We start from the raw sequence: 27,870 nt of genomic DNA on the forward strand, positions 1-27,870 counted from the left end.
GTCTTCGTTTTTTTCCCCCCCCGGAAACCCTGTGCAAGGAAACACAAGACAGTGTTGGCAACGCGGTGACACTTCGACCTGTTTTGACACTACAGTGCTTCAAACTCCCTGGAACTGAGCCCGCTCCAGGCAAAATGATCAGGAAGCATATTTTATTTTATTTTTAAAAAAAAATCTATTATGCTGTTCAAGTGACTTCAGTGGCACAGCGCTGAGTTCAGTGAAAAAGAAATCAAACTCCCTGAGGGTGGAATCAAACCCAGAGTTAGGACCTCTTATGACTGCTGAAATCAGACTCTCACAAGACGCCGTGTCGTAACGCCGCACGTAAAGTATCACCGGGTATTTATCCACGACCGTGCATAAACATCAAGTCCACTTTAGGTTCTTTCCTTCACTCCTTTAAAGAAGATTCAGTGATGAAAATGTGCTTCGATATTCACCCGAAGTCGAAATGCATATCTCGACTGTGTTGGCTTCTCGTGGGAGCGTCACTGCTCGGCTTCACTGTATCGCCCCAGACTTTCTCTCACCGCATCAATCGTTCAATCATGCCTACCCTTGACTGTGTGTGTGTGTTGACCTTTAAGAAAAAACTGAAACAAAACAAAAACAGATCACGCTACGGCCCAATCAGATAAACACACAAAAGAACTGTGTGAATGATGAGGAAGGCTCTTGTCTTTGACCTTGTGTTGTGCACGGCAGGCAGCTCTACGTTATTTTTGTCAATCAGGAGTTCAAAAGTGTCCGTTTGAGTGTTTTTTTTTCTCTGTGGCTGCGGCTCCGCTGAATGCGAATGCCAGCTCTCCCATACTGAGGTTTTTGTGCTGCAATCATCTGTCTCTCAACTGGCGCTCATAGATGAGGTCAGAGTCCAGTCGGGCCTCCGAGTGTGGGATGGACAGAGGATGTGAAAAGGACAATCAAAGAGCAGTGGCAATAAGTGAAACAATGACAGCGGGGAGGAGTGAAGGATAAGTGAAGGACAGCCGGCTGGCGGCTGCCAGGTGGCGACCTTTAAAGCTCTTGAAAATCTCCAGTTTCCTGGCAGCACTCGGTGCATGTTCCTACCCATGTGCCAGTTTGAATGAATCAAGAGGAGACATGATAAAAACAGCTGCGACCATCCAAACTGTCTGACTGCGCCAACTCCCACAAAGACCTGATCAACTAACGATCTACAATCAAATATAAGTAAAATCAGTGCACGGCAAACTGATCTGAATGGTTCTTTGGTGAACCACTGTCCTTCCTACAAGATGAGAAGAATAAAGGAGTAACCATTTCATTCTGTAGACCTCACACCCAAAGCAGTTCTGGTTGTTTTCTGCACCCCTCACCAGTTTTCCACCATCTCAGTTCTGTTTGTCCAGCCTGTGTGTTCGAAACCTCTGCCAGAGTGAAAAAAAAAAAAAACAAAAAACAAGCCGATAACAAAAAAAATGGACAAAGGGACAGACTCATCCGTCTATCCCGCCACACCAAGCGTTTTGTTTTGGCACAGTAGCTTTTTTTTTTTTGATGATGCAGATACTGGCAAACAGTATGCGGGCACAGCAGTGGCGACATGTGTGGCGGGGAGGGTCGTGCGAGAGCCGCGGGGGCTCGGCCAAAAGAGGATAGCGAAGGAAGGGCCAGTCAGGGAGGCAGACGACCGCAAGAGGAGCTGATGGAAACGCATCCAAGTAAGGGTGCTTAGTAAAAAGTGCTTTCAGTGTGCTAAGGAGTCAGAGGGCTGGATATATATCCTGGGTGTGTGTGTGTGTGTGGTCTTTTATAACTAGGTGTTGGTGTTTCTGTCAGGAGTTGCGTACACACCCCGTTCTCACACCCCCAAGCCACAATTTGAGATCAGGTAAAGTTATCCAGGTTAGGCAAGAGTAGTCATATGTCACCCTTCCTTTCACGTCATCTTCTACAGAGTTGCACTCGCCAGTGACTCAAATTGCAATGGAAACTTTCCATATCCGGCAAAAAGGCCAAGCGTCTTCTAAAACAACAGGATGAGCAAAGACGATGTTGCACCAGTGAGAACTTCTCTTTCTTTCCAGCATGGCTTGTTCCAAATTAGTTTTCCATCTCACAGTTCTGATGTTGAACTCTTGCGTCCGCACTTTCATTGTCCAGCTCGTTCTGCAGGGTTTCCATTACCACGCACTTTCCTCCGGCTCGTGAAATCAATGCAACAAAACCGCTAACCCGTTCTCTTAAAAAACATTGCCACAGGCTGTAAACCGTGACGGTTACTTGTGTTCAGATTTGTTCTCCCGAATAACGGTTACTAATAAATGTGCAGCAAAGTAGTGAAGAACGGCGAGCGTGCGCCGCTGAAATGTCCTCCGAAGGGTCCACAGCGAGTGTTGGGCAGTAAGAAATGTCTCTCTACAGGTGAGAGCAGTGAACTTTAATTCAGATTTAAGAGGCTTCATACATTCACTGTCCACTGAGCGACGGGCACTGTCCAGGAGATTTTAACCTACGCTTAAGGATTTGCGTTCCTTTTTTTTGGCCAAAGCATCTAGCGTCCTTTCAGGAATAATCCTGTGAGAAATAAATAATCAGGATGTGATGTTGTGCAATAATGCAGCCTCTTTTTTGTACGTTTATTTGCTTCCTTTTACCTGAAACCTCCTCAAAACTTGCCCGTGATCATTTCGTCTCACAGAGTCTTTGTCAGCACTCAGGCTGGCACGTCCGTCCCTGAGAAGAAGCGGGGCCTCGCTTTTTTACGCACACCGTGACCGTGTGACGTGGACGCAGAGTGGGAGGAGTCTCAGATCCACCGTCCTGAGCCGCGGCTGTGCTGCTTCTTTCTCCTCTTGAACACGTAGTAAACCGGGAAAACGACCAAGCCTGCACAAGACGGAAGAGAGGACAATGAAACCTGGATCGTTCACTAATGCATATCAACATCTTGGACAGACATTCCTCTGTGGATGTGATATGATTATTTCATATTACGGCAAGTAAACCGATTTGGTATTTGTGAAATAAATTGAGCTGAAATAGGATGGATTGGAGAGGACAACACTGATTCCATTATCGATAAAAATAAATATGAATCTACCATCATTGCAAATTTGGTTTGCTGCAGATCATCAGTCAGGCTTACAGGCGCGGAGAGGAGATGAACAGTAATTACAGTTCAGCCGAGGCATCAGTAGTTTACAATACAGCCGTGACAAATGACTTGTGCAATACAAACCTCCAGCTGCTAATGTCTTTCCAGGAAACAAAAGTCAGTCATCCAGAGAGAGTGATAACGCGGATCTCGAGCTTTGGCGCAGTTTTGATCGGAAAGGTTTGCTTTTATTTAGCGGAAAAAAACGACGACGGCCATGATGGGAAATATCATTGATGGGGCAGCAGCTCCCATTTTGCCATGTGGAAGCAAACAAAGTAAAACAGAAAAACTCCCTACTTGTTATGAAGCCAAAACCATTTAGCAGCTATGTGTGGCTCTGCTCTCACTGGAACTTGGCTCTGAATAATCAACATGTGTGCTCATGTGTGTAATTATGTTACCTATCACCAGCGCAAGAGCTCCCAGCACCACCACCAGAAGAATGACCACGGGAGCTATCAGCACTTTGGTGGCTGCAGAGAGAAATAGAAAAAGAAAAAAGTCTCATCACATCAGCCAGTCACAGTTAGACAGCCTGCTTTGTGCAGATCCCGCTCAGTTCATCAAAACACCTCTAACCAGCCGTGGCTTGGATTTCCCAGCGTCTGTTTTTGTGCCGTCTGGCATCAAGACATTGGCGGCAATGTAAATAAAGTCCTGGAGGATGCAAGGTGAGACTCAGGTGGATGGAAATGTGGGGAATTAGGAGGAAGAAACTGCCCGTAAAGTCTTTAACATCTAGAGAACAGTTTTGTTATGATGGCAAGAACATGGCCTGCCAAAAAAAATAACCAAAAACCAACTTCCTCCCAGAGTTCATCATCCTGCCAACTATTCTCCAGGTAAACATTAGAAACGTGACTCATCTAACCGGGTGACTTTCTTCAAACTGTGTTCTGACACTTTTTGAAAGCTAAAAAAAATAACAATATGAACCCTAGATCAGGAAAGTCATCCTCTGAGGACCATAGAGGCTCTGAGAAACCTTGTGTACAATTAGCTCATGGTTTCACAGTTATTTGTGACCTTGGCCCTCGCCACTGTCAACATGTCTCGTAATGATTAAAAGTTATTGCTTGGACGAGGACACAGCTGGAGGCCTGGATTCTCTCTTTCTAACTTTCAGGCACACAGGAGGTAGGGGGACACAGGTGAGAATGTTTTAGATGGATACAAATCACTGCTGCTTTCCAGTCATGGTTGTCCAGTTTTACTTTTCTTCTCTCTAACAGGAACAAGTCTAAACCAAGCGGATAGACGTTGAATCTCCTGAGATGTCAGACAAAACAGGCCTATATTCACACTAGGCATCTTAAAACAGGAAAAAAATTCAAATTCGGAGATTGATGAGGATAGAGGTAACCATTGTAATTAAAAAAGGGACATCCGCCCTTAAACCACCTTTTGTTTTAACGATGTAGATTAAATATTAAACTCCTTCAATAAAATGTTACCCATTTAAAAAATGTGCTTTCCATCAACAGTCCATGACACGAGAGCAGCAACGGGCAGGGTGACAGGCAGAGATTTGGCGTTAAGGGACAAATGAGTTCTCAGCTCGCAGGCACCCTGCTGGAGCTGTCATGGAGAGCAGAGGGAGACAGATCTATCCGGAGGGTTCACCTCAGTGCACCCGTTCAACTGCGATTGGATAATTTCAGCTAGTATGATGATCTGAGGATGTTTATACTCCTCTGCTGGCTCCGTAAATAAAGTGAGGGAGCGATATTCCCCAAATCCATCCTTGGTTCTGAAATTCAGCCAGTCTAATTGGGCTTTTTCATACGAGCAGCTCGCAGCAGAGGATTCAGTGGGAGCTAGACGGAGAGACCCGTAACGAGAATGTGTTCTGGGACGTCACCGAGCTGATGGCCACCAACGGATACCACCGGACAGTGAAGCAGGGCCAGGAAAAGCACCGACGACTCCACCCACACCGAGGTGGCACTATGTTATAATGGAAAATGACCAGAACTTAGTCGAGCCAAGTAGTGCCAGAAATGTGTAATGGAAAAGCGCCCTTACAGTCCCCCTACTGAGCTCCACTGAGAACAGGCTTGGGTTTCTGCGTCTGTACCTTTAAATGCTAATGAGCTGTGTCTGTCCATGCCTACTCTACACTAGTCACCAGTTATGTTTGCAAGGAGAAAAAAAATAGCGCCCGCTCGAAGTTTTAGCTCATCTACCTGTGGGAGGGTCAAAGTGAGTATCCGCTACCACGAGGAGTGGTTATTTCCTCACATGACATCATGAAGGGAAACTCTCTGACTTTCTCCACTTCTGGATTCTCATACACAGGTTATGGTGACACATTACAGTTAGAAAACCATTAGAAAGTGATTTTTGCGTAATATGGGACCTTAGGAAAAAAAAGAGGGTACTAAGAATTTCACTTGTACTACAATAAGATTTCACCATCTTTAATTGTCTCACACCCCCATTTGGAGTAACTCGGGCTTCAGTGTCACAAGTACAGGGGGATCTCACTGCCAGTCAAATTTACTGAAGAAGAATTCGCTCTACCAGCTGAGCCACAGCTGTGACTGTGAGAATAAACTGAAAATAACAGAGCTCACCGTTCTCATTACCAGAGCAAACTGCTTTTTGTTTTACTATCACTCTCTTCACACAGTGCAATAACAACTGAAGAGTAATGGGCCACACCCACTAATGAATGTTCATCTCTCCCTGTTGGCGTAAAGGTATTTACACAAGGGAAGACGGAGCTTTCTATGAGGGCAGAGCAATCTTACCACAAACGGACCCTCGAACCAGCCGCCTCAGATGAGGTTTATCGGGGAGATAGCGATACTTGCAGCCGAATACACTGAGGTTGGATGTATGGTCTCCGAAGAACCTGACAACAGAAGAAAGATGGGATCAGACGGGAGAAAAGAAGTCAGCAGTCAGAGTAAAGATGGTGGATTTTCCTAACCGCAGGTGTCGGTAGCGCTCTCCACAGCGGTAACAGAAGTTGGTGTTACACTGTGCACAGGTCATGTGATCGCATCCCTCCGTACGCTGGATGTGGATCTGATGACCGGGGGGAAAGAAGCAAAAACAGATATAACTGGATGAGTGGTTGTAGTTTTAAACACATTTCTAATATGACACTGACAAAAGTGCACACCACAATCTGAAATCCAGCACAGCTGAACTGAAAAAAAAGAATCCCCTGATGAAAACAGTTCTAGTGCAGCATTGCGAAAGCTGTGCGGAATGTGGTAAAATGGCACAGAAAGACAAACACACTGGGCTGATCCACATGACTTGTCTGCTGCAGCAGTGAGCAGTCTTCCTAAAAACTGTGCATTAGGTTCAGCAGCTCTCAGCCTTTTTTCCAGCTAAACACAGCATGACACCAATTTGCTGGCTTCAGATTGGAACATGATCCTCTCTGCCTGCCTCCAGAGCAGCAGCAGCAGCAGCAGCAGCAGCAGCAGCAGCAGCAGCAGCAGCAGACAGACATGGAGTGACAGTGTGACCAACACAGGATGAAGCCTTTTGCTGCTGTGAGCAAACACTTCTCATACACCGGTAATTAGCTTAGTTTGTGTCTTCCTTTGGTCATCTGACAGTCAAATTAGATATTACACAGACGAACGTGGTCATGATGAGGCTGCAAGATAAGACTGGGCTAGTTTTACGGTCATCAGGGAGATGCCAGGAAGTCTCCCTGATATGGTTTGTGTCATCACTCCCCCCCAGTAGACTTACTAGCTATGCATGGAAGTTATGCTGTTTCCTCCATTCTATCTATCTTTCCATTTTATTTAATCTTCTCATCTCTTCCTGCTTTCATGCTTCTCAACCTTCACCTATTCTTATCCCACCCTCCATCAGTCACTTCCCATGAGCCCACGCTGCAGCCACATGCAGCAGTACAAAAGCTTCACCCCTACACTGGTGGTCAGCGTAAGGCCCGGCTCTTACCTTGCACTGAGGACATTTCTGGGCGTTTCTTTGTCCGTCCTCTATGACACTCGCCCAGGTTCGTAGCAGCTTATCTCCTCTCCTGTAGTCGCGGCATTTGATCCCATTGTGCCAGGGCGCGTGGCATTTAAAGCACCACACGAACTGGCAATTGCTACACTGGATCTGCAGCAGGGACAGAGCGCCAACAGAGTAGCAAGACGGATGGTGATGCTCCAAATTGTACAATCACAAGAAATGTGTTACTTTTCAAAAGACGTGTCGATTTGAATGTCACGATTAGGACACAAGTTACTGTGACGAAGATGTATGAATGTCCAGTAAAGGTAAGTTTTTAGAGTTTGGTAGAGCGGTCGTCTCCCAATCGGCATGTTGCAGGTTCGATTCCCATCTCCATCTGTCTACATGCCGACGTGTCCTTGGGCAAGACACTGGTCCCCAAACTGCTCCCATTGGAGTGACAGTGTCTTGCATGGCTGCAGCCTCCATTGGTGTGTGAATGTGTGAGTGAATGGGTGAATGTGATGAACTATGTAAAGCGCCTTGGGGCTGCTCATGCAGCTGTTCGGTGCTATATAAGTAACGTTTAGCCATGGATTATCAAAATTTGTGAAGATGTGAAAACCCCCATAGTGCATTAATCAGATCGCTCCCCCGCAACTCTCCTACCACTCAAGCTTTATCTCACACCAAGTACTAATTTCTGTCTGAATGCTGGACTTTCTAATGTTTTTAATCATATCAGATAATATATTAGATATTATGATCAGCACTTGGGAATCTCATTCGATAAAATACACATCCCTCTTTAAATAAACTTGATTTTGTTGTGTAAACATAATTTAATTTGATGTACTGATGAATTTATCTGCCAAAATGAGTTGGAATGGCACAGCAACAACTGGTATTTGTTGTTCAACGTTACAGTGACGGCCACAGCTGTTGTGGGATCTTACCTTGTACTTGTGCTCGGAGTGGTTTGGGTTTTGTGCTTTCAGAGACGTGAAATGACTGCAGTGTGGGCAGGGCTTGGTGCTCGAATCCAGCTGACTCAGCTCCAGAAAGTATTGGTATTTAGCCACGTTCTCTTTGGCTAAATGAGCAATCACCACTCCCTCCTCCAGATTGCCATTGCACTCCGGGATTGGACAGCTGATATAAACTTTACCCATCCGCACCTGGAAAACATCACGGAAAGGTGGTCGTGCATTATAGAGGAGGCAGTTTGAACTGAATGTCCGATTCCAATGTCATACAAGGTACATTTTAAATGAGACTGTGCCCTCCCTTTGTTTTCATGTGAGACTAAATAAATACAGAAGCGCTTCAGGGCCTGGCATGCTGTCACTATAGCCTACATTTGAAAATTGTCATAAATGCATGTAGAATAATTCATCTGTCCATCTTGTTATTAATTCATCGGGCTACAACCTGGACAGGATGCCAGTCCAGCACAGATCCAACACATAAGACAAAAACACACACTACAAATCACAACTACAGGCGATTTAGAGTCACTGATTAAACTACAATGCCTCCAAATCAAGACTCGGACCGGGGTTGCTCTCAGTATGAGCCCAAAGTGTTGAGCTCTACTTCATAAAATTGCTATGTACAGACCGAGATATCCCGTGGACTTCATCATAATGCATCTCACTGTTTTGTCTTTGTATCCTCGCAGGGCATCTCTTCTTCTCCTGTTCCACCCCTTCTTTCTTTTCCTCATTTCACATCATTACCTTGTCTCACTTTCTGTCTTTCAATCATCAAAGCCTGAGAGGCCTGTCGCACTGACACATGATAACTCTGTGTGTGTATGTGTGTGTGTGTGTGTGTGTATGGACAATCACAACGCAAAGAACAACAGCAAGGATTTCTGGTGGTGTTCCACCCAATATCCCCCGACACACACACACACAAAGCCTATTCTATGATTATGAAAATGTATCCTGTGCAGCTCTGTTGTCGCTGTTGCCACAACACCAGCACTGTGATGATGACCACTGACAGACTGGCTGAACAGGTTATCACTGTTATAAATACACACCGTGTCAAGATGTTTAAAATGTGGGTGACTTTGTTCAATAAGTCGACCCTGCCGCCACCAGCACCGAGTAATGACAGCCCGACAACAAATGGACCGACGCCTGTCACAATGTTATCTTTTGTCAAAAGCCGTTTGACGTCACGCTGAGTTGGATTACATAATCTGTGCATTGTTAATACGCCGGTGAGGACCGGGACACCTACACACCTTGACATTTTAACAAGTGTAAAAGCATTAATATGTTATATACTTGTGTTGAATAATGAGCTACAATAAGTGGGTTTGACAGCAAAACATAAAAAAAAAAATAAAAAATACATTAAATTCTAAGGTCAACATACATTTTAAGGTCAAGGTAGTTAGCCAAATGGTTACGAGTAAAACATACTTGAATACAATAGTACTAAATGAATGGTTTACCTAGTTAAAGGTAAGCGATAAATAGTTTGAATAAGTTCTTGAAAAGTACTATAAATTAGTAGTTCAGCTCGACAAAAACAACAAATAAACTAAACAATTGACAAATTATACATACTTTAAAAAGCACATGAATGTTGTTGTTAGGTCGAGTAGGATATGTATACAGTAGTTTCAGTTATCAAATAAACAATTTAGAGTAGAAAAAAACAAAACAAAGCAGTTTAGACTGTAAAATTAAATTGTATTTACTTTTACAAATTTGCAGAGCAAAGAGTTGTTACTCAAAGGGTTAAATAAAGTGTAATAAATAAAGTAGATAGAAGATGGATCCCATAAACAACACATTTTAAAGGAAAAATCAACTACGAACCAACTGCTATTATATCGCTATTTCATCTCAGTAAACCACAATGATACAGCCTTGTTCTGAGAAGCCTGGACAATAACAGATTGAATATTTAAACCACATGGTCACACAGCAAGCTGCCCTCCTTTGACCTAAACAGACTTTCTTAGTTCAAGTGACCAGAGAATATCTGAATCTCTTCTATCTGTGTCCACATACTGTGATACTCGTCTCTCTGACGAGGCTTAAAACTGAAGATAAAGTCAGCCAGCAGTGCATTAACAGAAATAAATCCACCTACACAGATAATTTACATGACCCTTCTCATTTTCAGAGTTCTTGTCGGTGTGTGCTTGTATCTGTGTTTATGACTATTGGTGCCTTGTTATCAAAGCAGGACAAATGAAGATAAAAAAAAGTGGTCTGAACGGCTGATAGAAGCAGTTTTATCTCCAGCAGATAAAGCAGAAAATCAAAAACAGTAGCAAATAGAGCAGCCTTTATCCCGACTTGTAAAATAACAGTAACTGTTCACTTGTTTATTAAAACTGGGATTGCGATCATAAGATTGCGGAGTAGTAGCCTCTCTTGCAAAAAGCATTTGAGGACAAAACTCCATGCTTCAGCTCTGACAGTAAGAAGTGGTTATTACCATGCAGTCTGTATTTCCACGAAAGCTACAGTACACTTAAGATTATTGGAAGTGAATGCTCATATATCAATTATTCATTTCTTTCAGGTATTAACATGAATCATTTCAATAAGTGGAGAAGATCTTGAGTTCTCCAAGCGCTCTCTTTGAATTGCATGAGACATTAATATGTGTTTTAGATTTCTGCAGATTTAAAAAGTGACTTAGCAAAGATGTTCCTCCTGCCATGAATATGTAAAACAAAGTGATGGGATGCTGGGGGCATCAACCATGTCAGGAAATGCCTTGTGGGACTGTAACTACACATAAACTGCACGTGAGGACATGTTTGAAGGTGGATTTGTTAAGAAGCTCTGAAGAAAGAAGTTTTCCTGAACAGATTAAAGTCTACCGTGATTACAACCAGTTACTCAGATTCACAGAAAAATACTCACAAGACAACAAGATGTGTTGATGTTGCCCTGTAATGTTATTGTCATCTCATGAAATTTGTCTTAAAGGGGTCATATTGTGCAAAATTCACTTTCTAATGGTTTTCCAACAGTAATAATCGTCCCCATACCTGGGAATGATGACCCGGAAGTGAAGAAAATTGGTCGTCTCTTTCACTGGCTGTGTGTTGCTCCAATGAGCGAATCAGAAACCAAACCCTATCTAGTGTCATCAGGGGTTTAGCCAATCCCAATCAAGGTAGGCCCTCCCTTTGACCCTCCCATAATTAGGCAGAGCTGGTAGCAGGATTATAGTCAAACAATCTGTAATGTAGAGGTGTGGCATCTTAATCTGGATGTTTTACTTGAAACATAAGAGGTCAGCTGCTGCTGCTGGTCCAGGCTAATGCCATGGGGGCAGATATGGCTCTAAATTTAGCTCCGGAAAAAAAAAAAGAAAAAAAAAAAAAAAAAAGAAGCATGGCCTGTGTTTACTGCAGCTCAAGGCTACTTTACCCAGCTGCTGCCTGACCCAGCACTGACTTTCTGCTGCACCCCCCCCCACCTCCCCTCCCCTCCCCTCCATCAGCCGCCCACCCACCTGGGGGCTGACGTAGAGTTTCAAACACTCATCGCACACGGCCTTCCTGCAGCAGGACAGGGATGCGATGGTCGTCTCTTCCAGGCACACCCGGCAGCTCCGCACCGCAGCCTCCGTCCCGGACAGCTCGTTGAACAGCCGATAGGACAGATCCCCGAACGGGTCGACCAGGTCGTCCACGGTGTACAGGCTCGGCTCGGGACTCGAACCCGCGCCTCGTCCCGACACCGAGTCCACGTCCGTCGCGGTGCTCGCCGCCGCTTCATGGTGCCGGTGAGGGAGTTCAGCCTCTTTCAGGAGACCGTCGTTGGCGATGCAGTAAACGGTGCAGTAGATGTGCTCGTTAGCACTGCCAGACTCGCCCGGAGTGGCTCTGCCGGCCTCCCCGTCACATTTACCGACATTCTTCAAATATTCAACAACTCCTTCAACATCCGAAGTGACTAACTCGCTCGAGGTCGGCTCGTTTTGAGCACCGGCTCCCACCGCTTCCCCGTCCGACTTTTTTTTACACTCGCCACATTCACTTCCATGGTCGTTGCCAGCGTCGGCGTTAACGCTTCCTTTGCGGGTGTCGTGCTGCATCCGACCGCTACCGTGTGCCCGGAGAGACGGAGATCTCAAGTCCCCGAAATTCCTCCTCAGAATCTCGGCAGCGCTCGCCCTCCGCCCCGCTCCCCCTCCGCCGTTGCAGTTGTTGTTGTTGTTGCCCTCCTCATCCCTCTCCTCTTCCTCCTCCTCCTCCGCCTCCTCCTCTTTCCTCCCCCCCTCCCCCGGGCTGCTCCGCTCCCCCGGCCCCCGGTCCGGTGATAACCGTGAGTTGGACCTCAGATGTCCAACCGGTCGCACAACTTTACCGTCCGCGATGGAAGTTTGTGTCGGCAGGCTGCGGGGCAGTTTCGCCCTCCCCTCCTCGAAACTGCTGATAAAACCGGGCATTTTACAGTCGTCGGCTCCCGGTCCGTCATCGTCCATCGCCAGTTTGGCTCTCCCCATGTAGCGAGCGGCGCTTGGAGCCGGGAGGACCTCCGCCTGTCTCCCGCAGCCAAAACAAAACAAAGCCCGTCCTCCGGCCCGCAGCTTCCGGGTCTCCCGGTGAGGAGGCGGGGAGAGGCGGCAGGCCGAGGGGAAGCCTAGCGGTGGAGTCAAGCCTCACACACTGCTGCTCCATCAGAGCTGCTGTAACATGTATTACCCCATCTCTCTCTCTCTCTCTCTCTCTCTCTCTCTCTCTCTCTCTCTCTCTCTCTCTCTCTCTCTCTCTCTCTCTCTCTCTCTCTCTCTCTCTCTCTCTCTCTCTCTCTCTCTCTCTCTCTCTCTCTCTCTCTCTCTCTCTCTCTTCCCCCCCCCCCTCCCTCCGGTTGAAAATCGGTATTAAAGATTACTAAACTGGACATACCGGGCACACACCCAGGGCTCTCCCAGCTGCATGGCCTCCTGGATCTGAGTCCAGAGGTGAGTTGCATAATGAGACATGCATAACAATCAAAATTCCAGCATATAAATAGTACGACACCCAAAAAAATATGAATAAATGAGAGAAAAGTCCACACATGCACCAGAAAACAACATACCGTCTTCTATAATGGAGGAAACCCACACATGCACAGGGAGAACATGCAACCCCCCCCCCCACAGAAAGGCCTGGCTGGTATTTGAACCCATGATGAGGCTAGAGGCTAACCACTGCTGAACAAGACAAACTTAAATGTACGGTACAAAAAACAATTTGACAGCAAAGAGTCACAGAATGACTACAAAGAGAGAAATGTAAACAAATGAAACAAAAATAAAAGATGCAAAACATTCAGGATGGAAAATAAACCTAATTACATGCAAGCATGTGCACAAAGCTTCCAAACCGACGGTGGATCCATTCATCTTCTACCTGCTATCAAGCTCAAACGCATTTGTGGACTGAGGGAGGAAATTGTAGTACTCGTGCACAGGTCGACCATGAAAACTGCTCAGAAGAAAACTAAAACAAGCTCCAAGCACACTTGAACCGACGGATATCAACACTGAGAGAGTGCTAACCACTACACCACCGAGCAATCCCCTTGAAATAGAATCTTTATGGTTTGCATTTTGTCTTTCTCAGTTGCGAAATAATCCGTTGTTAAAATTCCCCAAAAATCGGATAAATCTGGAGTATGACACTATTACAACACTGCTCGACTGAGATGAGAGACACTGCAACGTCTATAATGTGTTGTTTGAATCATTTGTAATGATTGATGAGATGTAAACAAGACACGGTGCAGTGGACTATGGCTGAAATAATCAGATCACCTTATCTTCTGTGTTTGGCCACAGTGACTATGTGCTGCATGTGAGTTAGTTACCTGCCTCGCTGTCCCTATCAAATACATGCAAAAGGTCCAAATATCAACCCTAGAATTCAGTGTGGTGTCAGTACAATTTAAATACTGCAGACTCTAATGTGAACCGAGTCAGGTCATCTCCATGACAACTGAGCAAACTGTCTCCGCTAATGAAGACTGTGACCTTGATTTATTCATTTCTGATGAACCTGCTTTTCAAAGTCGCAAAATTAACTGACGGAAATCAAAATATCTACAAGCGCTCCTATTCTCATGGAAAACAAATACATCGATATGTGCGGCTCTTCAAGAAACGTACTCTCTTGTAGTTTATTTAAGACGTTTGGTTGCTGAAGAGTTTATAAAGTTAAAAGAGCATGAACACCTTCCCATTAAGTGGCGCAACTTTAACTGCAGTGAATCACACAGCGAGTAACTAGTAACTCGTATTAAGATGAACTTTTAACACTGCTCATGAACAACAGTTCTTCAGGGAATCATGCCTGCTCTGTCTGTCAACACGGTATTTCTGTCACCGTTTCTTTATCAGGAGACTCTGAAGACCACGTGGCACTAATACCATTATCCTCACTGTAATTGCTGCTGGTAGAAGTAATGCACCAAAACCAAGCTATTAGACATGGCTGTCGTCGATCAGTTGCTCTCCATTGCATCACGCTCACAGTTCACTCCATCTTCATAAACACTCCTCCTTAACCAGCGTTCACTTCACTTTGCTGGGGAAAAGTGACACTTCCAGCGCTGAAGAAGGAAAGCAATTTGAACAAACACATTTTTTTTTTTTTTTGCTTTGTTTTTTTTTTTTTTATAGCTCAAACGCTGTTGGCACAAACGTTGAAATAAACCCAACCGGAGCGCCTGTAAAATGGGTTGTTAGCTCTGTTACGATTTCTCATTAATGCCATAGGGCGCGAGCCACGCTGTAATTAGTTTTCTTGTCCTGGCTGTGCCCAATTGGCTTTAGAGGAGAACGCCAACAATGCTCCAAAAAAAAAAAAAAAAAGCCTTTATAACAAAAGCGAGTTTATTACATACATAAAGCCTGAAAGCCCATCAGGAGTGAGTCCCTCCACACAAAACGGGTCGAAGGGGGAAGGCAGGATGCAAATAAATATTTAAACTGCTTCTTAGCTTGAGCTTTGGTTCCATCTGAAACCAAGAGACTAATGCACCTATTAGGATGAAATTAGCTTCTTACTCAGGAGGGCTTCAATCTTAATTGAGTCACAAGTTTCAAGCTTTTCTTTTTGACATTATTATTCTTTGTGTTTTAAGAATTAAGTTTATCTCCTAGTAAACGAGGGTGTCAGAACACTCTGCAGCCTTATTTTGGCTTCCTAACACTGACTGCGTATACTTTATATGCATTACAGCAATTGTTTATAATTTGTCTTTCACTTGCGACCATGTTGGTGGTACGTACGATTGGCTTTTATTTCTGGAATTTCAGAGACGGGCGAGAATATCCATTGTTTGATTGAAAGCTTCAGGGCCTCGGGGAATGGATGTAATAATGGGACCCACATAATAATAATTAAAAAAAAAAACATATAGGAAAGACAATCCACCCCAAAAAAGATGTAAATACAGTGAATAAATCGAAACCGTGTCAGATAACAGAGGACTCGATATAGACGTTCCTTCTCCACACTCTACTTTAATCCCAGCAGTCTAGTTTATGTACACTCGGTCACCTGTGGGGAAAGCCATCATGAAGACAGAAGGAGTTAAGCCAACAGACATGGTGAACTTAAACAAATCAACCCAGAGCCACACGGTGAAACCACACGTCGGTCCTTTCACTGGCCGTTGCAGCCACACTGATGCACTGTGGGAATATTTAATGCGTTTTGATTATTGCACTCTCCGTTTGCTCATCAAATGAAATGTTCTGCGCCGTGACAGCCCGGGTTCCCTCAAACATGCAATAAAATAAACCAAAGCAGACGCGTTAAAGGGTTTCGCTTGTTCTTATTTTCCTGTGATGTATTTCATTATAATTTTGTTGCTAAATCCATCCGATGAGACAAATAAGGTTAACCATGTGTTAGAAATGAGCAATAAGCTCAGACAATCCTTGACTTAGACCAGGATTTTCTGATATCAGCTTGATAATACTTTGTTTGGATACTGCAGGGGTGAGGCTGGTGTCCAATTACATGGACTTGACAGTGAACCTCACCCTCATAGTTGAATTGAAGTATAAAAGTAACAATGAGGGCAACAGGCTGCTGTTAAATTCAATCACTGCTTACATTTGAAATATGTTTGTGGAGGCAGTTTTCAGTTTCCGGAGGACGTTGTGCACTAAACTGAATATTTATTTGATACCGATGAACAAAAAAATGGCTTTGCTCCATTTTTTTATTTTTTTTTTGCAAATTTTTTTTTTTAACCCTTTATATGGAAGTAAAATTCTGCACACAGAAAAATAAAAACATCTACATGGATAACACTCCCGAAGTTAACAAAGCTGTACATTTTCTCTTTCTTATTACTTTAAACTTCTGGAGTGGTTATTGCTGCTCATTAATCAGTAATGAGTTCTTCCTTCCGTTTGAAGTGTTGAGATCGGAAGCAGGTTCTGGGTTAAGTGCTGTGTAGTTCACCATGACATGGAAAACAATGTAGTGAAGTGCACAGTCTCACACACACACACACACACACACACACACACACACACACACACACACACGCACACACACACACACACACACTGGTCATATTCCTAAATGCTTTCTGATTTGTTGTCTTCAAGTGTGCCAATTTTAGACTGTCTGGGATGTTGGTAACGGCTACACGGTGTCAGTTAAATCAATCAACTCCATTAAAGACAAATAAATGAACAGATGAATCCACTTTCAGTTCAAGCGGTGTCATTTCTGACTCAAGCCAATGTCCTTCTCAATTTGGCTCCACCGCGATGGAAAGGTGACCCGCCTTCGCGGCTTCCCGTTTGAAATCTTCCCCAAAAACAAACAATTAATCCACAGCCATTTCAATTATTTAAAAGAAATGTGCACTGTTGGCTGACGGGTCAGATTCAAGTTTCAAGGTCGTTCCTGCGCCGAAGTGAAAGTGAATTTCCAGCCCTGACGGAACGGCAAGCTGAAAGAAACACAAGACTATAGTGCAACTACTTGTCTTTCCTCCTACTGTCCTTTTTACTCCCTCGTTTCAGAAAAAAAAAAAGCACTGTACAATTAGAAGAAATCAAACGGTAGTCCCACTTATACACAACATCATACATTAGTAGTCAACTAGAAAAAACAGTAAACACAGCCACATGTGGTTAAAAAACGTCTAGAAGTTCAAAGTTACATTTCATCGTTTTACACTGACGTAGCTATTTTTCTCCTTTACTGGGCAGACATTTCATTTATAGAAAAAAAACCACAAAGTTCACATTTAGGACTCTTTGAAGAGAGCTGAGGAGCGTCTAACAAACCCATCAGTCCCCGTTGTTTTTAAGTAGCTAGTTAGTCACACGCAGCATGAGATTAAATATGCAACAGTTTGGAAACACCTCATGCAAACACACAAAATGTCGGGGTGGGGGGGGGGGGGTTGAACGCAGTGACCCTGAACGTCACTACAAAACAGATATACTGCCGACGTTGGGTTGGACTCTGCGCTCAGTTTGTCGGTTCGTCCAAAGAGAAGCCAGTGTTCCTCCGGGAAAAAGAAAGAAAAAAAGGCCTCAAACGTTTGGTCCGGTGATTGTGGATGTGTTCGTTCACATTTCTCCAAAACAAATTGAGGGAGGAAGGGTGGGGGTGATTCTTTCGTGTGATTTGCGAGATTCTTTCTGCTCCTCCAACGAACAGCCCCTGCCGGTGTGTCGTTTCCAGTCCGTTCGTGCCTCTCCGACACCGGGATCTACACAGGTCCCCATGATGAATTGGTTGGCACTTTAAACATCAGAATTTTGAGGAGTGGGGTGAAAAGTGGGGGGCGAACTGCGAAGTGGGTGGCATTTCTCTGCTGTAATCTCTGTCCTCATCAGTATCCCAGCGAGCGTGGACGTGCTCAGTGTCATCGGAAGCCTCCATTTCAAATTCCTCTCGTTTCCTGACGTGTCACAGTCACCAGTGGTTTTGGAATTGCAATATACAAATCAACTAATAAACAATCCGTTGAAGTAGGAGATTTGGAGGCCTCTCTGCTTCCACGCGATGATGATAGCGCCACGTTTTTCGTGACGACACCATCCCTCTCGTTTAAATTTCTCACCATCCACAATCTGCCTTTCAGACGCCGGCTAGAAAAATGCCGATTCATGACGAGACTCCAGCCGCTCTGACTGTGATTGTCGTTTCTGTAAAGGGTGTCGTCTTCGTTTTGCGGAGGCGTTGCCTCCAGGAGATTGTGGCTGCTGCTTTTGAACTTGCTCAGTTATTAAGAAGAGCTGGATACTGAGGATGATAAGGCTGATTGGGTGCTTTATCTGGCGTTCAGCACTTTTAGAAATACGGCATAGAAAAAAGAAACTAAAAACGGGCTCGCTGAAAGATGTGGGAAAGATGTCTGCAAGAGGACTGAGATGGATGGGAAACCGTTGCCTGGTCTTGCTTCCTTTTCCGTGATGTCCTTCCGCAGTGAAGACCAGACATTCAGGCAGCGAGAGACCAAAAAGGGGCACACGTGGAACAACCGTCCCGTTCGTATCAACATGGCAGAAAACACAGGCTTTGGGATGCTGCAGATAAAAGTGCAGGTCATCACTTCTAGTCTGTCAGACGAACGTTCAACTTCTCCGTCCAACAGAGTTTCTCATGTAAACATCATTAAGATTCACATTACGAGCTAAAAAAAAAAAAAGTGGGTGTAGATCTGTGTGTGAATGCTCTTGCATGTGTATTCTGTAATACCAGTCTTTTATTTTTTTTATTTCCCCAAACCATGCATCTGAGATGAGAGCATATTAATCAACACATCACACTGTTAGTTGACATTCATGGAAAAATGGAAGAGAATGCACGCGAGGGATCAAGTCCAGGCCACCATGCATTGAGAGTGCACGTCTTTGCTGGCACTGTTTGAGATCCCAAATGCATCAAAAAAAAAAAAAAAGAGTCTGACATTCCTTGTGAGCAGGTTCTCGGTTGGAAGTCCAGCTATAAATTGTCAGGCACCAAGAGTAAAAAGTTGCAGACGCTCATACAGGCTCCAGTGAGGACACAAGGATGCATCTGTCTTTTTGTTTTTTCAACTCTTTGGCCAGTGCATCTGCATTAGAGAGAACTGTTAGCACACTAGTAAACGGGCGTGCTTTCGTTTTCCGTTGTCGCTCAAACTATTGAGAGGTTTCAATCAAACTCTCAGAGCCCTCATTTGGAGGCCTGACAACGCACATCGCAAATGAGTTACGGCCTCTTTGGTTCCTTCTGGTTCCCTTCAGAATGCAGATAACCAGCTCAAGAGAGAAAAGCATGTCACTGGAATGGGCCTGATGATCGGGGGGAAAAAAAAAGAAAAAAGAGAAGCAATTTCGCTCCAAGTGTCCTGAAGTTACCGGATTCTGCCACAAGAGGCCAGTGTTCATCAAGAACTCCATTAAAACCAGCAGAGAGACAACACAGCAGGGGCCATTGGACCCAACTGTTGGGGAGGGTGACTAAGTTGATTCACAGATTGTGAGTATCTGTTTCCTGTCTACAAGTCTGTGCCTCTATTGTTGTTTAAGCAAAATACAGTCGGAATAGTAAAGCAGGATTTTAAGCAGTGATCGTCAGTAAGGCAGCACTTCTGGAGCAGCTCCTGGGTTTATTTTGACCTGTGGGAAGAGAGAAGAAGATAATTAAAAATAACAGCTATGTAGCTCCCAAAACAAATACCTTCAATATTCAGATTAATTTCTGACAATGAAGCCGTTCCACATACATCACAATGTATCTGCCTATATCTTTTATATTGAGAAAAATATGAATAAAACAGAAAAGAAAAGCTTTCAGAATCCCCAGGGGGAAAATTCTTTATGTTGTCTGACTTTAAAGCTTTGCTGTAATTAAAAACAGAGAAGGTTAAGGGGCTTATGATAAAATGCTAAGTGATACATTTTGTTCAGTACCGTCCTTGACTAAGTAATTCACTCTGGCAAACAGGCTTAACAACATAATGTTGCTTGATGAGGACATCAGAAGCACTTGTCCTGTGTGTTTTATGAAAGATAATAACACTCGAGAGACAGCTCCACATTCTCATGGGCATACTGGCTCGCAGATACTTACCCCATGCCCAAAATATTAATCATACACACGGAGGCAGAAAAATTAAAATCTGAATATGGACGAAAAAAATGCAAAAATGTTTTCTGTTTGGCAAAACAAATACTTTTCTTTTTTTTTCCCCCCTCCAGAAATTTCATTGAGTATGTTCTGGAGTTACAACCATTATTACCCTCTTGGTTTACATACGGTGAGTGCCCATCAGTGGAACCAGAGAAGAAACCACTAAGCACTGGTTTAATGTTCTATTCTTTTCTGTGCAGCGGAAAATAACGTCTTACCAACATGAAATTGGATGATTTGAGCTCAAATGAAGCAATTATTAAACAAAGAAGCTAAAGCAAATGAAAAACAGAAAATTACAAGAATGTAATGGATTTGAATTAGCTCAACTCCAGAGTAACTACTTCTTTTACATCTTATAAAGTATGTAGGTAGAACTGCACTTTCTGGAGTAGTGATTTCATCCGGCGCACTCTTGTTTCGTCCCACAGGTTCATTTGGTGTCCATAAATTGCCCATAGGTGTGAATGTGAGGTTTTTTTTTTGTCGCGTGATAGACAGCTGATCCATTCATCTGATTGTTTTTTGTCCTGATTGGGGTTGACTTCTGGTTTAGACTTAGAACTTTATTGATGTAGCACCTTTAAGAACAGTTGTTTACAAAGTGCTTTTCAGATGACAACACATCTGAATCTTCATTTTCCATCACTCCCTTTGTACTTTTGCCTGTCGGACTGATATCCTGTTTAAATTCTTTACCATCTAATTGATTATTAGAGATTTTTTTTTTAAATGAGGTGAAAATATGAGTCGCTCCAATGCATTTACTGGCATATTTCGACACCATCCTAGCATATGAAGTGGTTGCATTTGGAGACAAGTACATCACAGAAGAGCAGACTAATGGCCTTGGTCTACACTCTAGTTTATGTGTTGCGATGTGTTTTGCATAAAAGCTAAACGCTGTTACCTTTATCAAATACACCTGGAGTAAACAGATTGTTCTAGAGGTCAGTCGTAAGCTGATGGCAGGTTATTTCTTTTCCTTTGTGAAGATGAACACATTTCTATCGAACTCTGGAGGCGTTAACTATTGCAAAATTATTTCCCTGCGTGTGGGTGGTGGTTGTACTGTGTGTGAGGGAGACCGAGAGAGATTTTCCTTTAGGGTGGTACAGCTGATGCTTTTTTTTTTTTTTTTTTTATTGGTCCCTGTGGCCTGAGCCAATAAACAGCAAACTGAGGGGGACAACAGCTGGGGAACAATGATAGCATATTGATGACGCTTGTGTAAGTTGGTGTGCATACGTATGCGTGTTTGCGTGGCCGATGTGCGTGTGTGCGCATTGATGAGTGTACGAGCCGTCTATCAGCACAACTGCTGCGTCTGGATGTTTGTGAGTGCAGTGTGTATTTCTGAGCGAGTGAGCAAGCTGCATGCATTTGTGTGGGTGCATATGTATGTGTGTGTGTGTGTGTGTGTGTGTGTGTGTGTGTGTGTGTGTGTGTGTGTGTGTGTGTGTGTGTGTGTGTGTGTGTGTGTGTGTGTGTGTGTGTGTGTGTGTGTGTGTGTGTGTGTGCGTGTGTGTTCATGTTCCAGCTATTGTGTGCGTTTCAGTTGTGTTTGCAGCCATTATCTTGGGGTCGATGATTTATGATCTGTGTTATGGCTTCCACAGGGGACAAATAAAACTACAGAATGGTCCTTTATTGCATTTCTTCTTTGTTTAGTCTGACGTTTCATCCATCACTCTCTGTTCCTCTTTTTTACCCACTTCACCTCTCTCTCTCTCTCTCTCTCACTCTCTCTCTCACTCCTGGGCTCTTTATCTCTCCACCATCTCAACCCGACTCTCTCCGTCCGCCTATGTCTCTCTCTAATTTGCTCCAGTTCTTTTCTAATAAAAACTGCTATTGATAACCTGTCTGCCGCGGATCAGTGGAATCACCATTATTCTGCTTTGCTGTTTGTTACAGTGGCACAGCTTCGTTTTCCCCCGGACAAAGTGTGACAGCGAGCTTGATGGGAGGGTGTCTACAACCTGGACTCAGACTTGTTTTTTTCTCTTGAAATCCTATTGACTGAGATAAAAATAGATGAGGAGCTTGATGAAACTCAATCTATGGTTTGAGTATCAACAAGAAAGAAGCCTGAAGATACACAAACCCGTGAAAAATCCGCCTCATGAGGTTTTATTTCTAGTAAAATGTAGATAGGGTATCTAAGAGTTAATTATGAGAGCCAATTCAGGAAACACAACCAAGGATACAGTAGTTTCCATCAAATTTCCCCACATTTCTTTTTTTTTCACGTGTGTGAGGAGTGATGGAAGTGCTAAAACGATGATGAGTGGTGAGACCTTGGGCTGGTAAATGATAAGAAGCCTTTATGCTGATGCAACGAGAACAAGCTTCTATTAATCAGAACTGCACAAATTATGATATCATGAAAAATGATGCCCTGGAAGGATCATCGGTAAAATGAGGCCCCATAGTTTGCTGCTCGCAAGCCCAAAAATTTGAAAAGATATCAGCTGTTTGTTTCAATAAATGGCATATATGCATTCTGATTAAAGTTTTAGGTATATAATCAGTCATTTACACTAAATAAGCAACCACAATTACCATAGCTATAAATTGAAGCTTTATTATTAAGATAAATAAGCTTTTACATTGTATTGTAATGTCTTTAAAAGATGCATCTCTACCGCATCACAACAGCTTGCATGACTGACACAGAGTACATAACAGAAAGGCAGTTCAAGCATTTCTCGAAGGCATCTGGAGACATACACCAACACAGTGTAACTATACTTACATGTACATGGGTTGTAACTGAAGGTGGGAGGTCTTCTGAGGCCCCTGGTAACCGTACGAGTCGAACCCTCCTATAAAATCAACTGCGGAGAGAAACGGCGGCAATTAGACGAAGCGTATGTCACTGCGGGTGATACCTGGGGAACATCCCACTGATGATTCAAAGCTGAAGGCCTCCCACACTGACAGATAATCTCTGTGGCACGCTGTGTACCAGAGCCAGCGTCTTCCCACTGTATGAAAATCCAGCAATGCAAATCCAATTCTATTTTTAGGAAGTAAGACCGAGTCTTACGCAGCTATATATTTATGCCGTGAGAATACGCTTAACTCCTGAATTATCCAGGATGGCTCCACAGATTCTGGAGCCCAGCAGCTGCCAGCAGGTGGTTTCTTCCCTCAGACTGAGGCGGCGAGCCTGGACTTTTGAAGACAAGAAGCCATGATTTTTTATTTTTTATTTTTTTTACTTTGATGTTGCGGAGCTCATAAAAGGGTACTTCCCTCGCCTTGAACAGAAGTGCATTTTCTTATTTATCCAGGGATGATTTGATAACATCAAGTACAATGTGGCTTTTGGCTGTCACTGCTCAGATGAAAAGCAGAGATGAATTTATCTTCTGGATGCATTTAAAAAAATAAAAAAAAGGGGGGGGGGGGGTGTACAATCACCCATGGAGTCCTACAATTTTAAGTGAGGCAGAAAACATGGACTGAATTCTAAAACTTATTAATATCTAACTGTCAAATACTTTAAACTATAAAAGGAAAACTTGTCACCTAAAGAAATCTGCTTCAGGGATGCTCAAGATTATGACACAAAGAGCAGCTTGAGTTCCAAAACATCCCTTCTGAGTCAAGAGAACAACGATTCTCAAAGTATTTTCTTATAGATTTGCAACACATTTAATTGACCGTCACAGTTATTTGCTGATATTTCATACATCTACTCATTCTGGTGATAAAATATGATGAAATCTTAAAGCAAAACACACCAATTTGACTATAAAATGAGACTTTGGAACAAATGAGGAGATCTCAAACAATCCTGCAGACATCATTTGGTCTTTTCAACAAGAAGAAGATAGAAAAAGTGGTATAGAAACACCTCTCTGGTGTTTGTTCGATAAATAAGTTAGATTTGGATAAACAAGGTGAGAAAAGCTTTTTTCTTTTTTATTAGTGTAAGATCAATCAGCTATGAAGTTTGACAAATTGACAAGTGACACATGACTTTGGATTCGTTTTAGTTAACGTCCTTAAATTGATATGAGAGTTGAATCAATCTTTTTAAATTTCTCGAAATGTCAGACTACTTGCAAAGTGGAAAAAAAAAAAAAAAAAAAAAACTGCATGCAAAGGTCTTTTAGCTCCAAAGATGTATTTAGTGCAAAAATGTATTGTGAAGCTCTGCGTTGCCAGATAAGAGCTGAAGGGGGTCAAGATATCTGCCTCCAGACCATTTTGGTTTTGCTTGATTCTCTAAAAGAAATAACTGCACGGAAACATCTTTTTGCTGCGGGTCTTTTTGTGCACGTGAAATCCTGACCGCGCCGCACAATGGGACAACCTTTTCCTATCAGTGATATTTTCTGGCGGTGTTTTATGATCACTCGGCTCATTACGGCTGTTGAAGCCAGACAATGCAGAGCGTCTGCCACCGCCTGATGGATTCCTCCTTTGTGTGGATGCTATTGTGGAGCAACGGCCTGGTGTGAACGGGTAAGGGCTTCCTGCTGATTCATGCTGCAGTCAAATAGTCTCGGTAGAGTTTCTGCCGAGCTCGACCCTTTGAACACAGGAGGAAATGGAGCCTCTAACCTTGTCAGTGTGCTGCCTATCAAGCCGGAGCCGCCCAATTTTAAAATTCTGATACGTTATTCATAAGGTTTGGGATCGTCCTGAAGATGAACAATTCTCTCCAGAATCTGTGGAAGATTCACCATCCGGAGCAGAAAAACAGTGAGAAGGAAATTTTCATTTTCTTTAAAGGGAATAACAGTGGAGTTGTGGTGGCTTTGTGCTCATTTTCTAATATTTACTGTTGATGAAACAGTCATTAATGCCTCAATAGAAACAAAAACTAATCATACAAATACTACTTTAGTTATCTTAGTGTGTGTGTTGATATCTGTGTGCGGTTTTTGTGTGTTTGATGAGCGATGCTGTGAGACCCGAGACTGGATAGGACGACTGATCATCACACACACACAGACACACACACACACACACGCGCACACATACACCCACACACGCAGAATAATTATCAGAGTAATTAGCTTTCTCAGCAACTGAAAATCTTAATTGGTCCTCTGTGGGTATTAACTTTTACACTCAAGGCGTTTTGTCTCCACAAAGCTTCCTGATTATTGTTTATTCTACCACACCGCATTATCACACAGCCTCATTCAGGACTTCAGGCTCGACAACACAAAGATTACAATAGATCCTGGCATTATTCTGGAAATGATTGTCATTTTCTTTTATTATTCTTATTATATTCTTTCTACATGAATGTGACACATGTCTCATGTTTTCATACATATTCAGCCTTAATAATGGCCCAAAAACTTCCATTTCAATCTCAATTTCTCCCTGATAGAATTTGTCCCCCTTGAGACCGAGTGTTGAAATTACCATTGTGGCTTATTATTTCTCATTTGTGTGTCGTTTGCAGGTTTACCTCATGCCTGTGCGGATTCCCTGCGTGTGCTCATTCCTTCCCACCATGCAGACCCATGTCATTTGGATAAACTGGAAGCTCCAAATTGCCTGTTGGCGCGATTTTGTGGGTGTGAAGGTGTTTGTCAACACGTGTTAGCGATGTGATAGACTAGCAACCTGTTCACGGCGTACTCTGCCTCGTGCATGCTAAAACAGGCCCGAGCGCCACACACTAGTAACAGGAAAAATGATGGCTGAAAGGATGCTCAGTGAACCGTGTCTGGATTTGTTAAAACCTCTAACAAAGTGGTTCCGCTTCATTTTGTTTTTAACTTATGAAACGCGCATGAATACATGAATAATCAACGTTAAAGTGCTTTTAAGCAGAGAAATACCAGCAGCCTCCGAAATGAGTTGAAGTTGCTGTTGATGTTTAGGCTCATACCAAATATGTGGGAAAGACTTAAAAAATTAAAAAAATAAACAAAACATCTTAGTTTAATAAATGATCATCCAATACTGTAATTAAAATTAAATTAAATGTAAATGCTGGGAGTCATGACACTCTGGAGGAAACGTTGTTGTTATTGTCCATCTACTTGTACATGTTGAGAAGAACTATTAACTACGCACATGTTTATGATGAGTTTTGCCATTGTTGCTGCAAAGCATCTGTTTGGATTTAGTGGCAGTGTCACTCTGATAAGTTCACGCTGCATTACTATTGGTCAGTCAGTGGTCATAGGTCGCAGAAGCGGTCACCATCTCTTCAAATTTCTTACATTGTCTGAATTCTATCGCAGGTTGTCTTTGGTCGCAAGACGATGACAACGGCCGTCCTTGAACCTGCCTGACAGTGCGGCGTAGAGCTAAGACCAAAGATAGAAAATAAAACGAAAACATTTAATCATTAATTTGTTAGAATGGTCTCACGTGAGGCTGTATGAAAAACAAATTACTGCTGTATTGTGAAAATATCTTATGAGAGCAACTTCTCCTACACTCGATGATAGCGAAAAGGACTAATGGAGAGCTTCACGACAAGAATAGAATGACTGTTCTTCATGATTGTGTGAACTTGTGTCATAATCAGTGTTTAAATCACCGAGTTACCGGCACAGTGTGCTCTTTAAGGTCACATTAACATTACATGCTGACCGTCTTGATTCCTGAAGAGTCTAAAGTGGCGAATCTGAAGAAATCTGGACCTTAATCAGAATCTCATCTCAAAATGAAAATCAACATTTGGGCCATATTCTTGGAAATTCCTTGAATGTGTCTATGAGAAGCAAGCAGACATGAAAACTGATGTAGATGTATGTAGTCTCTCATCTAAAATATCCAAAATGTAATTTCAGCAGAAAATGCTCAAGTAGGACAATGAAAGGAGGACGGAAATACACGTTTAAGTCCTTTACAGAAACTTCATCAAACAGCGTGAACAGATGAGTTTTAAAACACACACATCAGAATGCAAAAAGCAGTATTTCAACAGCTCAGTCACATCTAACACTACTGTTTGGTTGTCTAAAACCCCCTTGTGGTGCAAAATAAGCAGAAATGCTCAGTATTGGAAGCCAAAGGCCAAAACACAACAGTTAAGGAAAGGCCAAATAATAAGTGACATTAATTATTCAGACGTGGAGGAAGCAGCACAGTGGCATTTCAGGTTTACTGTTATCATCAAGCTTATCAAAATGCAGTGTTGAGAAACTTGCATCTCACGAATAACCACCAAAACTCGAATCTCCCTCCATTAAAGCGATATAAACACACGGTGAGATTACCCTTAACCATTAGCAAAATGAGGATTTAGTATTTTCCTGTGGCTTCATTGAACACAGGGAGTGTCGCGCCACATGAGGAGCCTCTTGGTGCTGACCTGCTGTTTTGGAGCAGATGGGAATAATTTCCCCGGACAACCTCAGCCAACGAAGAAGTAAAAAGCAGGGACATGTGTCTGCTCTGGACTATATCCACTGATCCTGTCTGCATTCATTACCTATCAATATTCATGTCTTATTCAAACAGAAACCTGGGACCCGTGTTGAATAAGACATGCGTCGGTATTGATCCTCAGGAAAGATCAGCAGTGTACCTGAAGAGAAAGTCTGAACTGAAGGCTTCTGGAAAATGGACTCATTCGGATTAATGAATTTCAGAAACAACAATCAGAGTAAACACGGTGATTTGCCTCATTCGGATCTTTAAAGGTAACTAATAATCGTCTTCAGTCTCGTCCTAATCAGCAGAGTTG

The 27,870-nt window shown here is 43.2% G+C and overlaps 2 protein-coding genes across 2 annotated transcripts in view; both read right to left on the minus strand.

Moving 5' to 3' along the window:
• Window positions 1–1,523: 1,523 nt before the first annotated feature.
• rnf217 (ring finger protein 217) lies at window positions 1,524–12,627 on the minus strand. The gene is made up of 7 exons (XM_080490609.1): window positions 11,558–12,627; window positions 8,017–8,238; window positions 7,061–7,225; window positions 6,063–6,160; window positions 5,881–5,984; window positions 3,529–3,600; window positions 1,524–2,856 (listed from the first exon to the last, which is right to left on the minus strand). The coding sequence occupies exons 1-7, from the start codon at window positions 12,551–12,553 to the stop codon at window positions 2,777–2,779; spliced, it is 1,737 nt and encodes a 578-aa protein (XP_080346735.1). The 5' UTR covers window positions 12,554–12,627; the 3' UTR covers window positions 1,524–2,776.
• A 10,319-nt stretch (window positions 12,628–22,946) lies between these two features.
• The window catches only part of nkain2 (sodium/potassium transporting ATPase interacting 2), a gene marked incomplete at both ends in the record, with an annotated part of 82,380 nt that continues 77,456 nt past the window's right edge, over window positions 22,947–27,870 (minus strand). Inside the window, one exon of the mRNA XM_080490619.1 lies at window positions 22,947–23,032. Coding sequence (XP_080346745.1) covers window positions 22,947–23,032 — 86 coding nt within the window. The remainder of the gene's footprint in view (window positions 23,033–27,870) is intronic.

Source organism: Lipophrys pholis (assembly GCF_963383615.2).
Source record: "Lipophrys pholis genome assembly, chromosome: 21".
Taxonomy (NCBI): Eukaryota; Metazoa; Chordata; class Actinopteri; order Blenniiformes; family Blenniidae; genus Lipophrys; species Lipophrys pholis.